This window comes from Dicentrarchus labrax, unplaced genomic scaffold (genome assembly GCF_905237075.1).
Source record: "Dicentrarchus labrax unplaced genomic scaffold, dlabrax2021, whole genome shotgun sequence".
In the NCBI taxonomy this organism is placed as follows: Eukaryota; Metazoa; Chordata; class Actinopteri; family Moronidae; genus Dicentrarchus; species Dicentrarchus labrax.
This window is the reverse complement of record NW_026136705.1, coordinates 28,851,235-28,873,069: the sequence shown is the minus strand read 5'-3', so window position 1 is coordinate 28,873,069 and position 21,835 is coordinate 28,851,235. Positions and strand designations below refer to the sequence as shown.

General features: G+C 39.0%; 1 protein-coding gene across 5 annotated transcripts in view; it reads left to right on the top strand.

Moving 5' to 3' along the window:
* The window catches only part of cadm1a (cell adhesion molecule 1a), a 382,815-nt gene that overhangs the window by 282,606 nt on the left and 78,374 nt on the right, over nucleotides 1-21,835 (top strand). For all 5 annotated transcript variants that reach the window (XM_051402032.1, XM_051402035.1, XM_051402034.1 and 2 more), the window contains one exon: nucleotides 6,732-6,878. In XM_051402032.1, the coding sequence (XP_051257992.1) occupies nucleotides 6,732-6,878 (147 nt within the window). The remainder of the gene's footprint in view (nucleotides 1-6,731; nucleotides 6,879-21,835) is intronic.

Here is a 21,835-nt window from a genome sequence, read left to right as displayed (position 1 = left end):
TCATGATTGAGGCGGGTATGAATACATGCATGTCTAACAGTAAAAACTGATGAAAAATGCAACACAAGTGCTATTACTACTAATAACACCACAGGGAGAGCTGGGATGGGAAAAAAGATACATTGACAGACTGATGCACAGATTAATATTTCATATTTTCAGCAACCTTTTTATCCTTCAATCCTGTTCTTTGTGATGTACAAAATAAAATCTACAAATAAACGCTTGTCTGGTGGGCGGAATCAGATGTCTGATGTCAGTATTACAGTGGGTTTGATTTCCTGATGAAAATCTTTTTCACTGATACGATGGCCATCTGTGTGACCTAACTTAATATGCGTACATTTCTTATTGAATCAAATGGAAACATGCAGCTGTTAGCCCAGACAATGGAACATGGCTCTCCCCCCCCCATCCATTGCAGTCTTGGTGGTGCCTCAGGCTAGCTTTGTATGGTGCAGTGTGAGAGTGTCATTGTCTGACAACTTTAATCTAGGGGTGGCTGCTTCGACTTTGTGACATGGATGGCTGAAGGCTGAAATCTGGCCCCCTTCCTCTGCCATGGGCCAAATAGGTTGGCCATTGAGAAAAGTTGGAAATGTCAGAGGTGCGTGACACTGTATGGAAGGATACACTCTGACCATTTTAACCCTATCCATTTGTATTTGTCATAGTTTGCAATGTCCTTAATGCTCTACAGAATCACACTGCACAATATTCTTGATTAGCCTATATATACCATTATACAATGTATGCAAAGCATTACTGGATAGTATTGGAACACCAGCCCCTTCCAAAGTAAGATACTTCTGTTTGTTTTTAATTGTTTATTACACATTGTGTTTACTTTACTATATTTGGACCATTTTCTAAAGCATAGCATAATTTTTTGACTGATTTGTTACCTTCCAGATAGCCATTGGTTTCATTTTATTTCAGTTTGCTGTAATATTGAACTTACAAAGACTTATTATTATTATAATCCATCACTAATGCTGGGTAAGGTTTGATAAGATAAGATAAGATATTCCTCTATTTGTCCCACAATGGGGAAATTCCATGATACTTGATATACAGTACTTCATACTTGATACTACTGCCGATACAGATATAGATGGACTGGTAAATGGACTGCATTTCTATAGCGCTTGTCAACACATGCCAGCATTCACCCATTCAGAGGCAGCCATGCAAGGTGCCAACCTGCTCATCAGGAGCGGTCAGGGGTTCAGTGTCTTGCTGAAGGACTTAGTGTAACAAAGCCTTTCTAGTAACCTAACATCCACAATAGCAGCACCTTCACTCTGTTTGATCTGAATGGAACAGAACCTTAATTAGTATCATTGGTAACACCTGTGTTTAACCTACTATTTAATGTCAAAACGGCTGCTGTGAAAAAGGTCTATTACAGCTCTGTCTCTTGAGCCATGCAGCCCGCTGACAATACCTGACATGCGGTACAGATACCTTAACTTTTCATTGGTATGACTAGTTTTGTACCAAAACATATAGAGGTTCAATAGCCAGCCTTATTATTCAGCGTTAGTCTTTTTTCCTCAGACAGGAGGAAAAGTTTTGGTATCAACTGAAAAAGGCAATGTTTCAACCCTACTTCATGCATGCCTACTGAAGAAATTTTTGGGGAGCCAAAATCCAGTGAATACTTTTTTCCTTAGGTTGAATCTATTTTCCTTGCCTAAAGATGGGACGTGCACACCACTACCTCTCTGTCTATACTGTCAGACACTCACATCCAAACAAAGAGTAAAGACACATGGATATTATGGAAATAGTGTTTGCATGTGTAAGGTTAAGCAGTCACCTCAGAAATGGCGCAGAATTCAGGAAAGCATTTATTGTAACAGTCTGCAACGGTCCCTGAAAACAGTTGCATTACTAGGTGATGTGACAAATCTGACAAAAAATAAACCAATATTCAGTGAACAATACCTCTCCAGTCATTAGGCTATCCTAGAACCAAACAGTATTTTCCAGCCATTGCTGTGGTGTCTGACAGTAGCCTGAGAATTTAAGCCCAATAAAGCAGTTATTTATTCTTTCAGCAGATATTTTCCTGGTCTAGATTGATAAAGATTATTTGACTATTTCCACTTTCCAGGCAGTATATTTCGTGCGAGATTGGAAATATTTGCACTTCAAAGCTTTGCTGAATAAGACACTGAGCTTCTAACGGGTGCCTCCGTCTGATTGGTTTTGACATACTGTATGTTGGAGAATCTACTTTCCTCAACTGTTTGCTCACAGTCAGCTGTTAGACTGTCGGTCTCCTCATCTGTCCAGTAGACAAATGGATGGTGATGGTGCCTTTGCATTTGTGTGTGAATGCACACACTCATTTGTGATGGAAAAAGGCAAATTAAGTGATAGATTTAAACATTTGGAGGCAATGCATTAAGTGCAGCTCAGACTAGCAATTATATATTACTCCCACCATCTCTGATGTGCCATTATCATAATGTCTATATCAGTTATGAGAGTTTATCGTCTACTGTTGTCACACCGAGGTGCAGGACTGTCAGCGGTAACTAAATGTATCTCACTAAAAGCTTCAATGTGAGTGTTTTGTTTGAAGGAAGTGTATTGTTAGTGCTGTCCTGCCCCTCACTTGGTAAACTTGATGCTCCAACACTTGCCACACATATCGATGAGCTGTCTCTCATGAAAAGGCTTATAAGCAGCTTCCATAAAGCCTTGAAAGGTATTGCAGAAGCACATAGTGAAAGCAGCCATCAAAAAACATCAACACATATTTTACAAAGGTGACAGAGGCGACGTGTGCAGTTCATGAAATATATATTCCGTGATCACAAGAAAATATTCTGACGTTATATTCATATGATCATGGTTGGGACAGTTTGCTATGTAGATGTTGTGAAATATTTCTTATCTCTGTGCCATTCCATTCTCATCACACCCCGAACAGCACCTTTTTCTCTGACCTTGACTCATATCTGCACAAGCTTTTCTGTCCCACGCTCATCCCCTCTGTCTTGTTACCAATCTAGATCTCATTGTTTCCTTGTGTTTGTTTCTCATAATTTAAGCAAGTTTTGTGATATATTATAAAATTAAATTAAATGAATGGCAACTGGAATAGTAACACATTCAAATGTCTAAAACATAGCAGCATAGTTTTCAAAAAGTGCATGTGATTCGTATTAAATGGACTAAAACATGCAAAGGGATGGTCTTTTTAGGCAAAAAGTCTTTGTGAAGGCAGCCGCAGGTCATGTTCAATAGACAGCAGCATGAAAGGTTGTCCGATAATAAACTGTTCTACTTACAAGCTTTGTTTTTTTTCTTTGGTACTTCAAGTTGGCCCTCTGACACACCTCCCCCTCTAGACTTTCATGCCAAAACTACTAAGAAAAGCTTCATCTTGCAGCTTTAAACAGCCTTTCCCCACCAAGATGTCAGAAGTGCTTTTTTTGTAGCCCCTCTGACAGTGTCCTAGGTGCCCACGGCACATGGTTGTTGTTGGCCATTAATTAGTGTAAAGCCCCCCGCCTCCACGTACCATCTTCCAGCATGTCAGAGTTGTTTATTTAGCACAACAGGAACAATTAAGGAGTTGACAGGGCAGCCACCGTTTGAAGTCCTTCCTACTACCTCCACTGGCCTAAAACACAACTTAGCAGACACCTTGCAGCACCCTGCTGCTGCCTTGTAACCTTCAGCAGATGCCTTGAAATGCATTTTGTAGTATGTTAGCATATTATCATAACCAGATGCCCACCCTACCGCCCACCTCTGCACATGTTTGAAAAATGAGGTTCAGTCTTGAATATTAAAGACAGCGAGGTTCATTTATTTAGGGCTGTGTTCGGGCCACCAAGGGATGCTGATTTGAATCTCGTTTGTTGAGCTGTCTATCCTTATCTGTCAGCATCAGAGGATGCAATTTCTCTCTTCCCACCTCATCCTCCTTGTCTCCTAAATGGCAGGGATATTTAGAGGTGCTTGACAACTGAGGCATGCAAATTAGCCGTTGATGTTTCCTGCGTTCTTTTCGTTTCTTTCGCTTCTCACCCCCCTCTCCACCCCGAGTCGGTCCTTTTAGCCTCTCTGAGAAGATGTTATTTGTGATGCTATTTTGGTAACTATGTAGGAGGAAAGTATATGGGGGAATTACAAAGACTTTATCCATAAGTTTTGTTTCACCCTCAATTGAAAGCTTGGAAACGGCAGCCTCTTTATATGATCTTGTGTATTCCAGCAGTCCACACTCCCCCTGCATCTTGATATACAGAGCAACAGCAACATACAAACAGCAAACATGAATTTAATGATTGTGAAAGTAATTTACAAGAACCTCCGACCACATTAGTAAGTTGTAGCCTCATATTCAACCATCTGTTTATAATAGCTGTCATATTTATAAGGTGGGATGCTGGTGCAATGTGATCCTTTTCCAAATTAAAGCTAATCAAAAGGAGCTTTGGGCAGCAGAGACTGAATTGGCTGGCTGTTCATCTTCTGAGAGCATCAAAGACCGGGACTGGGTTTTCACTGCCGGTCTCAGATTACACAATATCAGGCTGGAAATAGTCTGATCTGACATGCGTAGAGCATCAGGAACAAATCTGTCTTTTAATACTGTTTGCTGTGTCTCTCAGATATCCTCTTGCCTGCAATAGTTTGACCACATCTATAACAGGCTTGCAGACCTACATAATCCTAGAAGGCTGCCTCTAGCCCCTCCTGTCTGATTACCTTTGGTCGTCACACAGGTCATGAAAATCCACAAGCAGTTGGTCTGTTTGATTGGCTCAACATGTAGTTGGACATGCCTCGGCCAAGTCACAGACCGTGATCACCTGACCATCTGGAAACACACAAATGTCTTGTAGTCTGGTGTTGGCATTAGGGGCAGTGTGCAGGAGTTTGCACAATGCAAGGCTAGCCAAAAGCCACTGAAATAGGTTTGTTCAGAATGATTCAGCTTTTGTGATTGGTTGTTGTGTCTGTCTGTTATCATTTCTGAGGTGGGTCTCTGCTGAGTGTGTCTTTGAGCTGCTGGGCAGAACAGTCGTATTAATACACGCCTACTGTGTGTGCTCTTGCATAACTCACAGCACCTTTTTCCAGTTTTGCCTGATGAATCATGCAGTCCTATCTCTCTGCTAGTGAGGCATGAGTAGCATAAACATTTCAAATATAGTTAGCTGATTTCCTAAATTGTTGATTTTATTTTTTACTGCCTGTTTGTGTTTGTCTAGGGCTCCATGTAGCCTAGAGTGTGCGAGTGTGTTTGCACTTGTGTGCCTCACTATAAAAATGTTGCACTGGGGACCAACATAACTAGCAGCCACCACTGGCAAGCTGCCAAGCGATGGTTTTGTGGTGATCATTTAAAATAAACCAAAGCCACTCAAGACTTACCATCAACCCCAACAATGGATGCACCCCCAAAGCAAAGTCTGATATGTTATTACTGTAGTTTCTCAAATCAAAGTAGCACAGAGCTATAAAGAATCCATTTTTCACTCTTCAGGCTGAGATATTGTTTGAGAACCAAGTAAGTGCAGCAAGGGGCGGCTGATGACCGATGACGGCTGCGACCAATTTTTCTCAGCCCACAGGCTTGTTGAACAGTTTTCCTGATCACTCAGTTCTATTTATTCCCATGGACACACATTAAGAGGTATTCATACACCACCTGCTGCACTCATTAAATGTTATATTACACCCAAAAACTCAAGAATGGAGAATAATGTTTGTGATATATTGTGGGTAAAAAAAAAACTTTTTAAAAAACACTTTTAAAGCCAAAACAATGCTTATTGAATCCATCGATCCTTTTTCATAAAGGTGTCCTAGAGCATTCTAACATCTACAGTGTTTGAGAGCTATTGTTACAGCTTATGACCACATTTTCCCTGTATGATTTGAATCGATGTTAATGTCCTAAGCTGGTACCCAGTAATTTACAAGAAAAAGCAGCGAGTAGAAGAATGTTTTGTACTGCTTTCCCGCCCTGTTAATCGTCCCGTGACATCGACTTACTGGTTGAGAAACACTGTCCTATCAATATCATTAACATTCTTTGAAGATTCTGAGTTGTTGTTATGTGTTCTACTGATTTTGTTTTTTCTGTGCAGTCATTTAACAAAATTGTCAAATTATATTGAGGTTTTGTACTTGGTCAGGTAGAAATCATTTGAATCTTTTGTGTTGTCTCTCTGTGTGGCCCCGATTTGATCGAGATAGACGGATAGATAATGTTTGCTGGATAGATTCTCACCCACCTTTCTTGTTAATCCCATGTGTGCTAATCATGTCTGTTGCCACATCTGCCCTCTGGTTTCCATGAACACATCTGAAAATCATTGCAATTATGTGTTATGTAGGAATCAATTGAGTTGAGCGAGTGTGGTACAGATAAGTATCATCAGAGTATCATCAAACTGTGCCAATGTCCATACTTGTAAATATAGCAACATTAATTTTTTTTAAAACCCCAAAAATGTATTTAGCAACTTCTGATTAACCAATAGGAATTCCAGGCTTAAATTTAGGCTTACTTTCGGTTAGTCCCGCCAACAGATACAAATACAGATAATATATTTGGTTGAACAGATAATGGTATACTAAATACGGGTATTGCGAACAAAAAAAACACTGTTATGTCAGAATTGTAATGGCCTTGGGTTTTTGGTTTTTTTAGCTTTGTTGCACCAGTGGTAATCTGTGTTCTTGTCTTTGTCCAGTGGTGAGTCAGAACCTGGTGACAGACAATGTGTCGGTGGTGGAGGGCGAGATGGCGATCATCAGCTGTCGGGTGAAGAACAATGACGACTCCGTTATCCAGCTGCTCAACCCCAACAGACAGACAATTTACTTCAGAGACATGAGACGTGAGTATTATACAACATCTAGTTAACGCATTTTCTTGTATATTTAAATGCTTTTTTGGGTAAGTAAATTTACTTTGTTTTGACTGGAGAAAAACAGCCCTGACATGGACATAACCCAAGTCTCAACCGCCAATTATATGCATGTTTCATTCAAAGCCGTCCTTAAAGCAGCCAATTTCAGTTTGAATGTTCCTTCATTTTGCAATAATGAGATACCAACATGAACTTCAACTGATGTTTTTGTTTGGCTTTCTTTCCCATAAGTAGTTTTTATTTGTAGTCGGTTTGTTTGTTCAGTATTTTGGCTGACAATGCCTGAACACTGGGTCAGTGTTTGTTCCACTACAAAATGAAACATAATTAAAAATGTAGACAGTTTAGGCTTAATTAGCTTTCCGGTGCAACTACGCGGCTAATGATATTGAAATAATGTCTGAATGCTCCCAAGTCGCAATAACAAACAAGAGGTTTTCCCATTTCTCCCATTTTGCCAGCATGGCATGAATGCGGCCTTAAAGCTAAGAAAGCTTCCATAACAAAACGTCTTTAACTTCACAATAAAAGTCCAGTGGACTGACTCATTTTGACCTAGCACTGTGCTATGGGGGTGGACGTTATACAGAAATAAATGTATAATAAGTATACTGTAAGAACGGGAATGTATCTTTGTGACATTTTTGAAACAATGACAACTTTATTCATATTTACATTTAATGCAAAAGGATAACACAGTCTGACAGTAAAGTGTGCATAGTTATACTTTCAGCTAACATTCCAGATAACCTTCCTGCAGTTAATATAAAGTACAGTCGGAGCTGTTTAGGAAAACCTTGTCTATAAAAGACCATCTAAGGGGTTATTGTATGGCTGTCAGAGGAGAAAGTGGGCTGTAGCTGGAAGCAGACACTGTCTGCTGCAAGAGAAAAATCATTCAGTACTGCCGTGTCTTTATGCGATTGATATAGTGTGTGTTTAATTATAATCTGAAGCAGTTTGATGTGATCAGATGACATGGAAATCAATCCCAGTGAGGCATTTATTTATGTCAGTTTCACGGGTTCATTTTGCAAGCAGTTATAAAATTAGACAGACATTTGACATATCATTTACGATTTGGGAAAATTTTGTCAAGCCATAGTTGGAAGACAAAGCTTATGACAAATATCATAAAATGTATCATTTAACCAAACATGAGAATGGAGCCAGCAGTAAAGTTGTATAACATTAATTAATATTCTCTTGCATTACTTGCGCTTCCAGGGAGCTACATTAAGTTTGACCCACATGTCTGCATCAGGATTAATACAGAATGAGGTTAATACAATCTACCAAACATGTTCAGCTTTCAGCATGTCTGCTTTAATAAAAGCAGCTCATATCCCTAAACATTTAATGACCTGTTATGTTTATTCTTATCCTGCCCAATTATCGTGTCACAGCTCTAATTAGCTGTGTTTGGCTGGACATACTCTGTTCTTTGCTCCGTCTTACCAGGTTTATTTTTTCTTTAATTATGTTTTTTTAAAAGCCAATTTTGTGAGAATGGTTGACTTCACTATAAAATACTATTGACCTCTGTAAGTGTATAACAGCAGTGTTATGTTCTAAGTTCAAAATGCACAGAGATTGTTGTGGGAAAAAATGTGCTTACAGATTCATTAGTTTTCCAACCCTGTCTAAAAGTTATTATACAAGTAATTTGCATGAGAAAATCTGTTGTGATAGAAATGGATTTAGTGAGAAAAAATTTCCAAAATGTTCACATCCATGTATTTCATTTGCTTACCTGCAAAAAAAAAACTACAGCATGATTACAGCAAACTCTTTTATGGTTATGTTCAGACAACTCAAAACTTGAACACATGGGGCGCAGGAGGTGAACCACACAGTCTCCGATGTTAAAGCGCTTTCTGCGTTACCATTTCATTCTACTTTCAGAGAAAAACTAAATGTGGGTTTATGTCATTTTAGCTATTGTTAGCTGTTTTAGCTACCGTTCCTCTCCCTGCTCTTTCAGCCTGACCTGTACTAAGCTAATATGTGTCTGTTTGTGTGTGTGTGTGTGTGTCTGACCCTGCTCCCACACATTAGCACTAAACAAAGGTGCATTGTCCAACATCTGATGAAAGGAGAGAGTTTGAACAGGAAGAAAAAGAGAAATGCTGTTTTTATTTTAAATTTTAATGATATTGTTACACCCTGTATCATTGCCAGGTAACATTTAATGGAGCTCGAAATTCACTTTAACTAAAATGTAAAAAAAGTAAATGTTAACAAATGTTAAATGTTAAGGAAAAATGTTAACACATAATTCTGTGGCAAACACAAGACTTCCACCCAGGAGCCCGGGGTACATGATCTATACCCATATACATTGGTCTTCAGCAGAAAAAATTGATTTTGGTGCTTAGTTACTCTTTAAAGTTTTATGTTTCATAAGGTGACTTGTTGCTGCAGTAATGGTGCTTCTATATGGGGCGCAGAGGGGTGTGACAAAACGGCGTCAGTATTTGACAACCTGGGATGAGAATGTGTTGTAACTCCTGCCACTGGTCCAACAGTTTGAGGCATTAATACCAAGATTTAAATACATGCAGTAAATAACAAGTCCATTTCTGGAGTCTCAGTCAATCATGGGGATCAGTTGTGGGAATTAACACAGTGATATTGCCATGCCAACAGCAGTCACTAGCACAGTTTCCCAAATGCACTAGTGAGAGTGAGAACACCTTTTGAAAAATCACTTAGGCAGACCCCTTTGTGGGATGAGTTTAAAAAAATAAACACATCATATGCAGCCGGGGATTTTACAGCCCACTGCTCAGCACAATACAGAAGACTGACATGTAACAAAACCAGAGCCAAACAGAGAGCGAGTACTGGACTAACATCCATCAGGATGTGGACTTGAAATTCAAACATGACTTCAAATTAATGATAAATATTTCTCTGTGTTTGCTGGATGTGGATGTTGGCACTATTATTTGCTAACATGATAGCCATGAGAACTTGATAAGCTGATTGGATCTGAGGACTTATGTGGTATGGATACAAGTGAAAAAATATGTGTTAGTGTAAGTATTAGTTAAGTTTAATGTCCATCCCCATCCCCAATCCCCATTCTAAAATGTCTTGTAGTGTTTAATTTCATACCTCATTTTGACATAACTATATGCACACAGTTTGTTTCAACGCAGTTCACTGCTTTTTGAATGAATTTGCATCAGTGTTCATAGCTCCATGTTCACCATAGATGGCTGCATCTTTCTCACATGCTATGGCATTTCTAGAGCTGTTGCCTGTTTGCTGTGCAGTTACAGTACATCTTTAATATGTTTTGGCAGTTTTCTTGAGTTAACACCTCAGGCTGGGGAACAAACACATACTGTACATGCACTCATGACTTAGTTCTTTCTATATTCTGATCCAGCAGAGACATCCTGGCCCCCTGTGAGGTGAGTGTCAGGCTCTCTTCCACACTCACCACCCCCTTCTTAGTCATGTTCGCCGCCTTACAAACACACCTTCTACATACTTTACAAGGGCAAACTTGCTGAAAGCCCTCATGCGTATGCTAAACCGAGCTTGGTATTTATCCGCTGTTCTGCCCAGCCACTGTGAGCCGACTCCCACAAGCTGGCTGTCAAGGGCAAGGTGTTCTTCTTTGACGGGGGGGGAGGGGGCTCCTTGATCTCCTGTGATCCCTCCCAGGCATCTTCGGCGCAGATGCACTGCTTCATTATGACATGGACTCCACTAGGTAGCCTCCAAACAACATTGGCCCCTTCAAAATATCACATCTGCCATCTCCGTCTGAATCCACAGTGGTGGATTATATTTGTGAGTGTGAGATGGAGAGAAAGAAGTGCTTTTGGTCGCCCCAACGTTGAGCTTTATGTACACCCAAAGTAGATCTGATGCATTCTGTGAATCATAACATTCTGCTCAGTTCATTTAAATCGTTCAAAAGTTCAGATGTCCACAAGATTCAGGAAAGGGATTTTATCCTATCTTTATGGAATTACTCCAGATGCTGGTAAACAGCTTGTGATATCCAATATGAATCAAGCTCAAACAACACTGGAGCATGCATTTCCCATAATGCAATTAAGCCTCACTGCCTGGTAAACAACCACATCTTTCAAACTCCTTGACTCACAACTGGAGTGTGGCGCATGTTCTTCTGCAGTTTGGGAGTGGAGTGCTTTCCTTCTAGAAGTAGTCCCAAAGCCCAATCTGAGATAACCCCTGATGACATAACAAGGGGATATTTTACCAGAGTTGACAAAGCATGTCCGGGGCCACAGAAGGTACAGACAGGTGACAGATTAAAGGAAAAGCCTGAGTAAAAGAGTGGAGAAACATACAGTAAATGGTGTGATGAGTATGAACATGACGTGTACCACTTCACAGTCACTTGATCTCATCTCAGCAAATAGCAATGGGATATTCCATACAGTGTGTGCTGGATGTGAAGACGCATCTGTCCTTAAGACTTCTGGACTGTAAGATCTTTGTAGTGAGTGTGCCACTGGGCTATTTTCTATCTTAGACATGCTTCAACTCGCCATAAAAGAAAAAGAAAGAAAAAAATTATCACATTGGCTCCTTAGATCAGCACAACCATACAACTGCACCTTGACTACTTTCTATGTCTGTGTGACACATTTACTGCGTGTCAACTGCGGTGCAACAAATGACACAAAGCTACTATACAAAGCAATCTTTAGAAAGCATTCTCCACCATCATCAAAACAACAAATGACAGAATAACAATAGAGTCCAGAGACTTGGAGAATAAAAGCTGTTGGCTTAATAAGACATTTTATGTTGCTTTTTCCTTTTATTTGTCCCCTACCTGTATTATACAACTGTTTGCACAGTCTGAATAGTACTGCCCTACTATGAGTGTGTAAAGTTGGTGAAGTGGTCCTTTAAGGACTTTTTTTGGTGCAGCTTTAGTAACCTGCAACCCCTATACTGCCTTGAGTAAACTGTATATTATTGTCCACAGATGTTTTACCAGAAAAGTAGTATGAGAACGTTGGGTCCCCTTATTCACACCACACTAAGCGATAGCACTTAACTTCTGTGACAAGAAAAACATATGATGCTTTAGTATGGATGGTTGTTTTCACCGGTCCCCAGCACAGATGGTGACGTTTCCATGGCACACTGACCTGTTTAATATGTGAATACTGTTGTTCCCCATTCAGAGTCAGAAGTAAACACCCAGCTGGTAGGGTGTAGCTCAAATTGCCATATGTTTTAGGGAAACATTCATTTTTCTTTTAACAATTATAGACACAACTGATCTGTCAACAGCTAATGTTGCATTGATGAGATTACACATTTCTGTTTCCATTTCTTATAATATGAATTAGATAACATTATTAACAGGTGATATATTTGACATAACACCTAAATTATGACTATCACCCAAAGGTTTTGTAAATTACACAATGAAAATAAATAATAAATGTTAATAACTGGAAGGTGTGTTGCCCCTATATCTCACAATATAAGCCAGTATTTCAAATGTTCCCATGCTTGGCCAAATCTCCACCATTGCTCTGGCTAACTGCATCACACTGCTTACTGCATGTGTGCCAAACTGTTTGGCCTTGTAGTATGAATACGGTTAACAAACAAAGATGCACAAGCATCTATTAATACTGCAGCCTTTATACTAGAGACTGTAAACAGATCTCTCATATCTCTTTTGCTTAGTTTACACTGTGGGATGCCTCATCCCCCCTCATTTGTTTTCAACATGCTGTACATGAGGACACAGCCACATTCTTCCGACATCAATTCACTAAAGCAAAGTATTTTCTTCTTTGAATACACATTAACAGGGTTATTTGTATGAAAAGGCTAAGAGTAGCACTCACACACTGGCCTTGTTCTCCTGTGGAGGAGGGGAGGAGTTGCAGCTCTTGCAGCAGTGGGTGATATGTCCAGTTAAAGACTTTTACCCTGAACCTTGGTGGGCTTCAGCAAAAGGTTCAGGGTAGAAGTCTTTATGTAAAAACAGCTTAATGAGGCAACTTGAAAAAGAAAAAAAATATATATATATAAATATTCCCACATGAGGAACACTATTAGACTTAGCAAGGAGACTAAATTTGACCTGATTATTATTTTAATTAATAAAAAAATGGGGCAAGCAACTGAGCTTACTGAGATGAACAACATAACTTGATGTGAAAAAACGTACTGAAGCGCTATTTTTCCAAATTTTGAATCGTGATGGGTCAACAATTACAAAGGCTGCCCCATTGAAGACTGACGGTTTCATGGTGGTATTGTTACACAACCATGATGAATGTTGAAGCATGAGTAGGCAGCAGTGTCGCACTGTGAATCCTTGGCAATCAAAAAGGCTGTGTTCTGCACTCAAACCCAGGGAAAAATATCACACATTGACCTTACTGTCAGGTCATTACTCATACTAAATTATGTGTTTTGGCTCTTTTTGAGGCAAAAAGGAAATGCTTTTTTTCATGTGACCAGGATCTTTAACAAGGAGTAACTGTTAGATCCTCTCAACACTTGAAAGAGGTCTAGCATGTTAATGTCAAGTAGAAACAGCAGGAGGGAGTCCAAGTGGAACAGGCTGGCTGAGATAGACGAGTCATTCGACTCGCTCTTGGCTTCGAATATTTCAAGCAGCTCTTCATGTTCTGCATCTGTCTTTCAATATGATAGCATTTTGTTGGATTTACACCCTGATACATCATTGTCTTATGTTAGTGGTTTAATATTTGAAACAATATTGCCATTGCTTTGTAGTCATGTTTCTGGCCACCTGACAAATGCATATCCAATATCATCCTCATTTTTACTCCAGTTTGGTCTCCACCAACTCCTCATTTACAAAACATTTAGCTCTTTGGTTACAATATTTTGACTTTCTTAACCAGTGACTTGTTTACTTTAACTGCTGTTGGATGCTGCTGCTGCTAGATTTTGTACTAGAGCACAGCATCTGTAACTGGGTTCTATGCCCTCCAGACTCCCTTGACAAAACCAGTAATTTTACCTTGCAGATAATCAAAAAAACGCACTTCAAACTGGACAGAAACAAAATAAAACTCACTGAAACCCACTGTCCACTGTTCCAAGAATCACCAACTCTTGTTTGGTAGAAAAAAAACCTTAAATACACAGAGTTAGATGGGCTTGTTTTTGCCACCGACAGGCTCAGATTGATATTGTAAATTTCTGGCATCATTCTCCACCATCATCAAAACAACAAATGACAGAATAACAATAGAGTCCAGAGACTTGGAGGATAAAAGCTGTTGGCTTAATAAGACATTTTATGTTGCTTTTTCCTTTTATTTGTCCCCTACCTGTATTATACAACTATTTGCACAGTCTGAATAGTACTGCCCTACTATGAGTGTGTAAAGTTGGTGAAGTGGTCCTTTAAGGACTTTTTTTGGTGCAGCTTTAGTAACCTGCAACCCCTATACTGCCTTGAGTAAACTGTATATTATTGTCCACAGATGTTTTACCAGAAAAGTAGTATGAGAACGTTGGGTCCCCTTATTCACACCACACTAAGCGATAGCACTTAACTTCTGTGACAAGACAAACATATGATGCTTTAGTATGGATGGTTGTTTTCACCAGTCCCCAGCACAGATGGTGACGTTTCCATGGCACACTGACCTGTTTAATATGTGAATACTGTTGTTCCCCATTCAGAGTCAGAAGTAAACACCCAGCTGGTAGGGTGTAGCTCAAATTGCCATATGTTTTAGGGAAACATTCATTTTTCTTTTAACAATTATAGACACAACTGATCTGTCAACAGCTAATGTTGCATTGATGAGATTACACATTTCTGTTTCCATTTCTTATAATATTAATTAGATAACATTATTAACAGGTGATATATTTGACATAACACCTAAATTATGACTATCACCCAAAGGTTTTGTAAATTACACAAAGAAAATAAATAATAAATGTTAATAACTGGAAGGTGTGTTGCCCCTATATCTCACAATATAAGCCAGTATTTCAAGGATTTCATGGAAAGGATCCCTACAGAGATAGACCTTTCGTTTAACCAGAAACAGCCGTAATATAGCGATCACTTGCCGCCAGACTGCATAGACCAAAACTGTAATTTTACTTTACAGATCATCATCAACATTGTAACTTCATTCAAAGTAGTCAGAACAAAATAAAACTAATCAAAAATGTCTTTGTTAGTCTTTCTACTGTTCAAGAATCACCAACTTGGGTTTGGTGGGAATAAATCCTTAATAATTTCATATATATATATATAACCTGTAAACCAAAAACACTGAGCTAAAAGAGGCTCAAAGTTAGACAGAGCTGCAGAATTGGCAAATAAATGTAATTTGGTTAATGTTAATATCAAAAACATAGTTGAATGTAGAAAGGTACCCAGATGACAGGTGCTACTCACGACTAAAAAATGAAAACTTTTGCACTAATTGCACAACATCACTTTGGCAGTCAGTACAAGGAAATAACTAAATGCACATGTATTGAAAGCAAACTTATGAACCTTTTCACTGGTGAGGTTATTTTACAGAAAAAAACAAATCAAAGCATGGTAAAGTTAATGAAATCCGTAAACTAAGATGAGGATGTTGAATTAAAAAAGATCCCCCTTGGGGAAAGTCGACAGTTGCAGCAAATAATAATAGGATGCATCTAAAGCAAATAGAATATGAATAAATTGGAATGATATAAATATATATACTGGGGAATATCAACATTATGCTTAAGAAATGTTTTAATGAAAAAGTTGTGCCCAAAGTAGGAGTGACTTCTATAGAAGCAGAAAAAAAATGTGATTGATAATGTCACTGACTTGAAAAGGGAATCTTGGAGGATTATATAATTTTAACAATGCAAAATATAAATGTAATACTAAAAGGAACATGAGAACAGGCAATTCTTTGATTAAAATCAGCTGTGCCAGAGAGAGAAAAGCCCCCATGAGTCTTAACAACTGCTGAAACAATGCTAAATGCTCCGATATTCTGGATTTAAGTAGTGACTACAGCATGTTGAATTGGAAGTCTGGACTTCACCTAGAGTAGGGAGGAGGTTGGTTGTAAGAATGTAATTACCCCCGCCCCACCCCGTCTCACCCACTCTGACACCCAATAATAAAACTTTGATGTGCTCCTCTCAAAAAGTAGCGGCAGCCACTAATCACAATTGATTGCAGCCACTTAGGCGAGGCACACTCATCATCTCCTGCTCTCTCTGGATGGGAGTCATCCTCGGCTGGAGCTAGAGAGAAAAAAAAACTATTCAAATGAAATGCAGAGAAAGAATGACGATGAATCAAGAGAAGGGAAAGAAAAAGCAAGATGAATTAAAATCATGCAGTCAGCAGAGGTGAAAAAGGGGAGAAAGAGCCATTAGAGGATGTATTGATCTCAGTTTTCACCACATGACTCATCTTCTCACTGTCAGCTACATTTCAGTGGTGAGATCAAACTTAATGGATGAAAACTTGTGTTTCACAGCCTGTTTTGGGACTCATTTCCTATTTTCTCTCTATTTGAATGTAACTTGTAGATATTTATGATAACTTTAAAACATGAAATGTGTGTTGGGAGAGAATTTTGAAATGAGTCAAATACAGAACACCCTCTCATTGTATTAGCCATCATTTTGTACTGGCCATAGATTTGTGAAGACAATTAATCAATAAATGGTCAATTAATCTTTAATCAACAGTTAAATGCTTTGTTTCTTTAGGCTTTTAAGTCCTTTAAGTCAAAGGGTTAACACTAGAAGGAGAGACCAGAAAAACTCAAGTCCTCAATGCCAGATGTTATTTAGTCAAACACTTGTGATGACCTGTGTTTATTACATTTTCTTGAAAAACAACCTATTTTGGCCATGCCAATTATTATTACGAGGCATTATGATTCCCAGCTCCTCCTGTCTACATGTCAAAGTGTCCTTGGGTACGACACCAAACCTCCAGTTGTCCCCGATGAGCAGGCAGGTGCCTCACACGGTTGGTGTGTGTGTGTGTGTGTGTGTGTGTGTGTGTGTGTGTGTGTGGGGTGGGTGAATGAGAGGCTTTGGAAAGCACTTTGACCAGCTCAGGTTGAAAAGTGATATCCATGCGCAACCCATTTAGTATTTAAAAATGCTGACTGGTAATATGAGATGGGACGTGATTGCAGGCGTACAGGGTCTAATGCAAACATTATAGGATAGACTCACATTTTATAAAGTCTATCAATAAATAATGTACATTTAAAGAGTTGTAATCATTCCTCCTCTCTATACTGGTGTGGGGGCCAAATGTACTCGGACTGTCATATCTGCTCAGGGCCCTGTGTTTACAGATTATCTAACACATTAACAGACTATGATTGGCTATACTGCCAAATTCGTAGATCCTGCTCTATCGGTACTGCTTCATCACTTGAATATCTTACCATTGTTTAGCAAGAAAACATGGTTTGTTCATATGCAAAGATGGAATTTTGTACTAACAAGACTGTAGACTTTCAAAGATCCCTGCTGAAATCCAAACATATCCTCAAAGATGCCCATCCATCCACCCATTAATCCACACATTTACAGGTTTACACTGCACTAATGTTACACTGGTTACTGCTCTAGCACTCGATGTTGACACTGAACTTGTTTTCTTCTGCTGGATCTTTTCCGAGTTTTCCTCTGTTTGGAGTGGAGTGGTGCATATTCACACTATTAAAAACAGAAATGCATGGAGTGCTCACTGCATACAGAACAATAGGGTTCATTAAAGCTGGCATACTGTTTATCAGCAGTAATCAGTATGCCCAGTGACACTGCATTCAGTAATTTGAATAGGGAGAGGAAAAGTTAGACTTTGTCAGCTTCCTCACAAAGTCTCCTTGGCTGTACTTCAGGACAGCTCTGTACTGTCTTATCACTGCTTTTAAATTAGCTTCATCACCATCAGCTGTAAAAACTGACAGATCAGATAATTTATAGCCTTTCAGAGTTCGGACAGACTTCCTTTCTGAAGACTTGACTATCAATTACCTTTGTCAGACATCTGTGATGTCCTTCTCACGCCATCAGATATGATAGAACAAGAGAAGAAGGGCAAAAAGAGCATGAAGCTAAAGGTCATCCTCTTTTTTTGTCCAAAGTACACACAGAGGAGTGAAATATGTATTCTAGTGTGCTTTGACGTACCAATAAAAGAACTGCAGTGTTGTCCAGCCCACCTTCTCTTTGCCAGGACTGCCACTTTTTTAGCCTGAAATGTACCACTGTGTTCATCCCTGCTGTGTGAACACGGCTGTTCTTCATCATCTGTCCTTTTATATCTAATCCTACAGTGTTGTTGTCCCAAACCTTGAGCTTGGGAAACTGTGTCCTTGACACCGTGCCTCAATATTTCCTTATTGTGTATTGGAAAGTATTTATTCATTCACCTCATGCTTATACCACAATGCCTTATTTAGAAGTGATGCATAAGAGGATTATGAGATCTCTGAGAAATACTTTTGTGAAATGGATTATATCTGATTGGCAAGGATTTTGTCAAATTGTTGACACACCAAATATTTCAGTCAAATATTGATGGATGTTTGCCAGGAAACACTGTGAGTTTTTTGCTTGTTAATTTGGTTGTGTTTGTTATAAAGGGCAAGATATTTAACAATTTTGGCAACAAATTTCCACAAAATTTGATGGAAGGTTATTCCATTGTCAAAAGAACAAGTGGTTTAGTTCTTTGTGCATTCCTGAGTCCAATTGCAGAACTTAGATTCCTTTTTGTTTAACGTTGCAGCCTATTCCAGAATTGTTGTTATTGTATTATAAAATATTTGTAGTCCAGAGCTCTGAATCAAAACCAGCATCTATAATTTGGTCAGCGAGTCTGCTGTTGTGATGACTGACTACTGTTTTCACTGGTTGATAGAAAGAATCGACCAATCTGAGATTTACAGATTTTCAGAGCCAGGATTAAGGAACGGTACATCATTGCCTTACATAGCTAGTGCAATACCTAGCTACATCCACGAAAAACAGCAACAGAAAATGGCAACTAGCGTGGATAAGATCAGTGCACCTGTACAGGTTGTTGTAAGTTAACTTACAGAACTCTTAAATCAGCATACCTTCAGTTTACTGCCTCTAATAAACAGCTATGTTAGCTTCCATGTCAACCAAAAATGGTGGGAGTGGGACAACTCACTGCTGAACAGATAACAAGCAACATTAACATGATTTTTCCTGTTGCTCAAACCAGTATAAAGAGCTAAGTGAGGCACTTGAGGGCCCCTGACCGCTAAAGTACTGTTGCAACTAAAATATTTTCTGAGAGTGCAGTATGATGCCGGCTGGAAAGATATTTACAAGTAATTTCCTTCAAAGCTCCAGGCGGACCTTAATTTATCACAGCATCTGTAGAACAGTGCACCAAGCTGACATCTGTGAGACGGAAAAGCATCTTTATCCAAGACACAGAGCCAAACCAACAAAGATACTCTACTCTTGGTAAAAACACAGTCAAAAGGTGATTGACCGTAATGCCTTAATGGAAGGAATGTAGTTTCCAAACCATTTCCTTGGTTGAACTTTATGGTTACAATCCATCTCTTCTTTAAAATTGTGCTGGCTCACATAGGTTTCCCTCTGGACTCACCAGACCTCAACCTCACTCAACATCATTTGAAATATTTGAAAAGAGAAAAGGTGAAACACACTGGCATATAACAGGACGATTTAGCTCTAAAAGAGAGATTAAATTATGTTGGTTATTCAGTTCTAAATTTCAAACTATGGTTGCTGAGGCCCTTAAATCTACCACAAATTCCAAAGTCCACAAATTGTTGATAAAGGTGTCCCACATAGATCAATATTAGGCCACTGCTCTTTACTTTATACAAAAATTACATTTATTTCCTAACTGAAATGTCCAGTTTCATGCTGATGACACTATCTTTTATGCCATATTCCTCACTGCAAACCTGGCCTTATCTGTTTTTGGTGATCTTCAGACCATTTTTATTGATTTAAATCTTTTTGTAGACTGTTAAAGAGCAAAATACTACTGGCAGCTATATTCCTGCTACACTGAGCGCTAGTCAGTTTGTCACTCTGGTTGATATCCAACAAGGCCACACCCCCTGCATGAGCCGCGTATGTTTTAAATTTGCTTGCAGGAAGGTAGCAATCCATCTATCATATAACTCCACCATAACAGTAGCAGCTGGTATGGTGGAGATATATGATAGAGCAGCTGTGCTTCTGAAAACAGGTTGTATGCTTTTTCTGCATACTGCAGCATCGGTATGTTTGAATCTGGCAACATTTAATTCAATTAAATCATTAGGATTAGAGTCTGACCTCTCATTTTAATGAGGGCTAACAAGGCTTTTGAATGAGCTACACTAATTAGGGGCATATTATTCATGTGCCACAATAAGGGCTTCATTGTGCTTAGATAAAAGAAACTAATAGCTGCACTAATGGAAAGCAACCGTTTAAGTTTTTTTTGGCGAATTTGAGGAGCTTGTGTAGGGAAGAAATAAGCATTTGCAGGAAAAGTAACCCTCTTGTATGCTGCATTTTCAGACTGCCTCCTTTCCCACTTTTTCTGGTGTGTCTATACTTCTTATTCTTTTGTTTCGAGTGTTGTAAGCAGACCTTTCTGGCAGGATAGTCAAAGACTGAGAGGAGTGGGAAAGTGGCTGCAGCACTTTCTGTCAGGTACAGAAAACCCATAGTATGACCAGTCTTTCTATTTGGCCAAACAGAGCATTAATACTATATATGTTGAGACAGAATTTTTTTAATTGATTTTTTCCACATCTCTTTCCTTAATGTGGTGACAAAAAGACTCATCTCCAGTCTGCCTTATGTTATCACTTAAAATGTGTCTGATGTTCTTGTTTAATGATGCACAAAATCAATTGTGGTGATTAGTATTCTCCATCTCTCCCTCTCCCCCTCTATTTCAATCCCTCCATGTCTATCTCTTGACATTGAAGGCAAATACTGTATGGCCATACACCAAGAGTGTCTTCCTTCTGTTCATGATCTGTGAAATCATAATGTAGCAGAGTGGTTTTTCTGTCTATTTATGTCTGTTTTGGGGTGTTCTGTGTCAGAAGTTGCCATGTTTAATGCTTTAAGCTTTAAGAAAAACGTAGAGCCAGAGGATGAGTACACAGATCTATACTAAGAGAGTGCAGAGTGCAAAGAGCCTGGAGTTGCTGTCAATCAGAGCAGAATTTATCAGCACATCAAAGGCGGATAGAGACGGGTAGGCTTTCATCTTAACCACATGCTGTCATTCTACATTACAGCTGATAGAGTGTGCTTAGGTAGGTGGGCAAACAAGGTAAGGCTAGATGAGAGTGGCTACAGAATGAGGAAGAGACAGGATTTATGGATTTGTCCTCAATTCCTCTGTAGGCCAACTACATGGTCAAGGATGAGACCTCTGTTAATACAAAACATGTTGTTAGCATGTGCTCCATGTCTCCATCAAACAACATTTTTCTGAACAGAAGGGAGTTATTCATGTGTAAATTGTCGCTTGTGCTTTGCTCTCCGTTTCTTTTCGGGTTACTCTGTGATTAATTGTTGACTAATAGACTTTTTTTCACAGCAGCCATTTGGACATGAATCTCAGGTGTTACTAATGATTCTATTTAAAAGCTATTGAAATGTATGATATATTTATTTTTACACAAACATGGCTACACAGATTTTTTAGGGCCACAATACATTTCTGATCTTCTGCTACATTATGAACCATCCAGACTTCTCAGGTTGTCTGGGGCTCTGTTTTATGTCCCCAAAGTCAAAACTAAACTTGGAGAGACAGCTTTCAAATGCAACCCATATGTGGAAAAAAAAAAACTTAGAAAACTGCAGATTTGCCGCGACTTTCATTTCTTTTACATCAAGGTTTCTGTTTGCCTCTG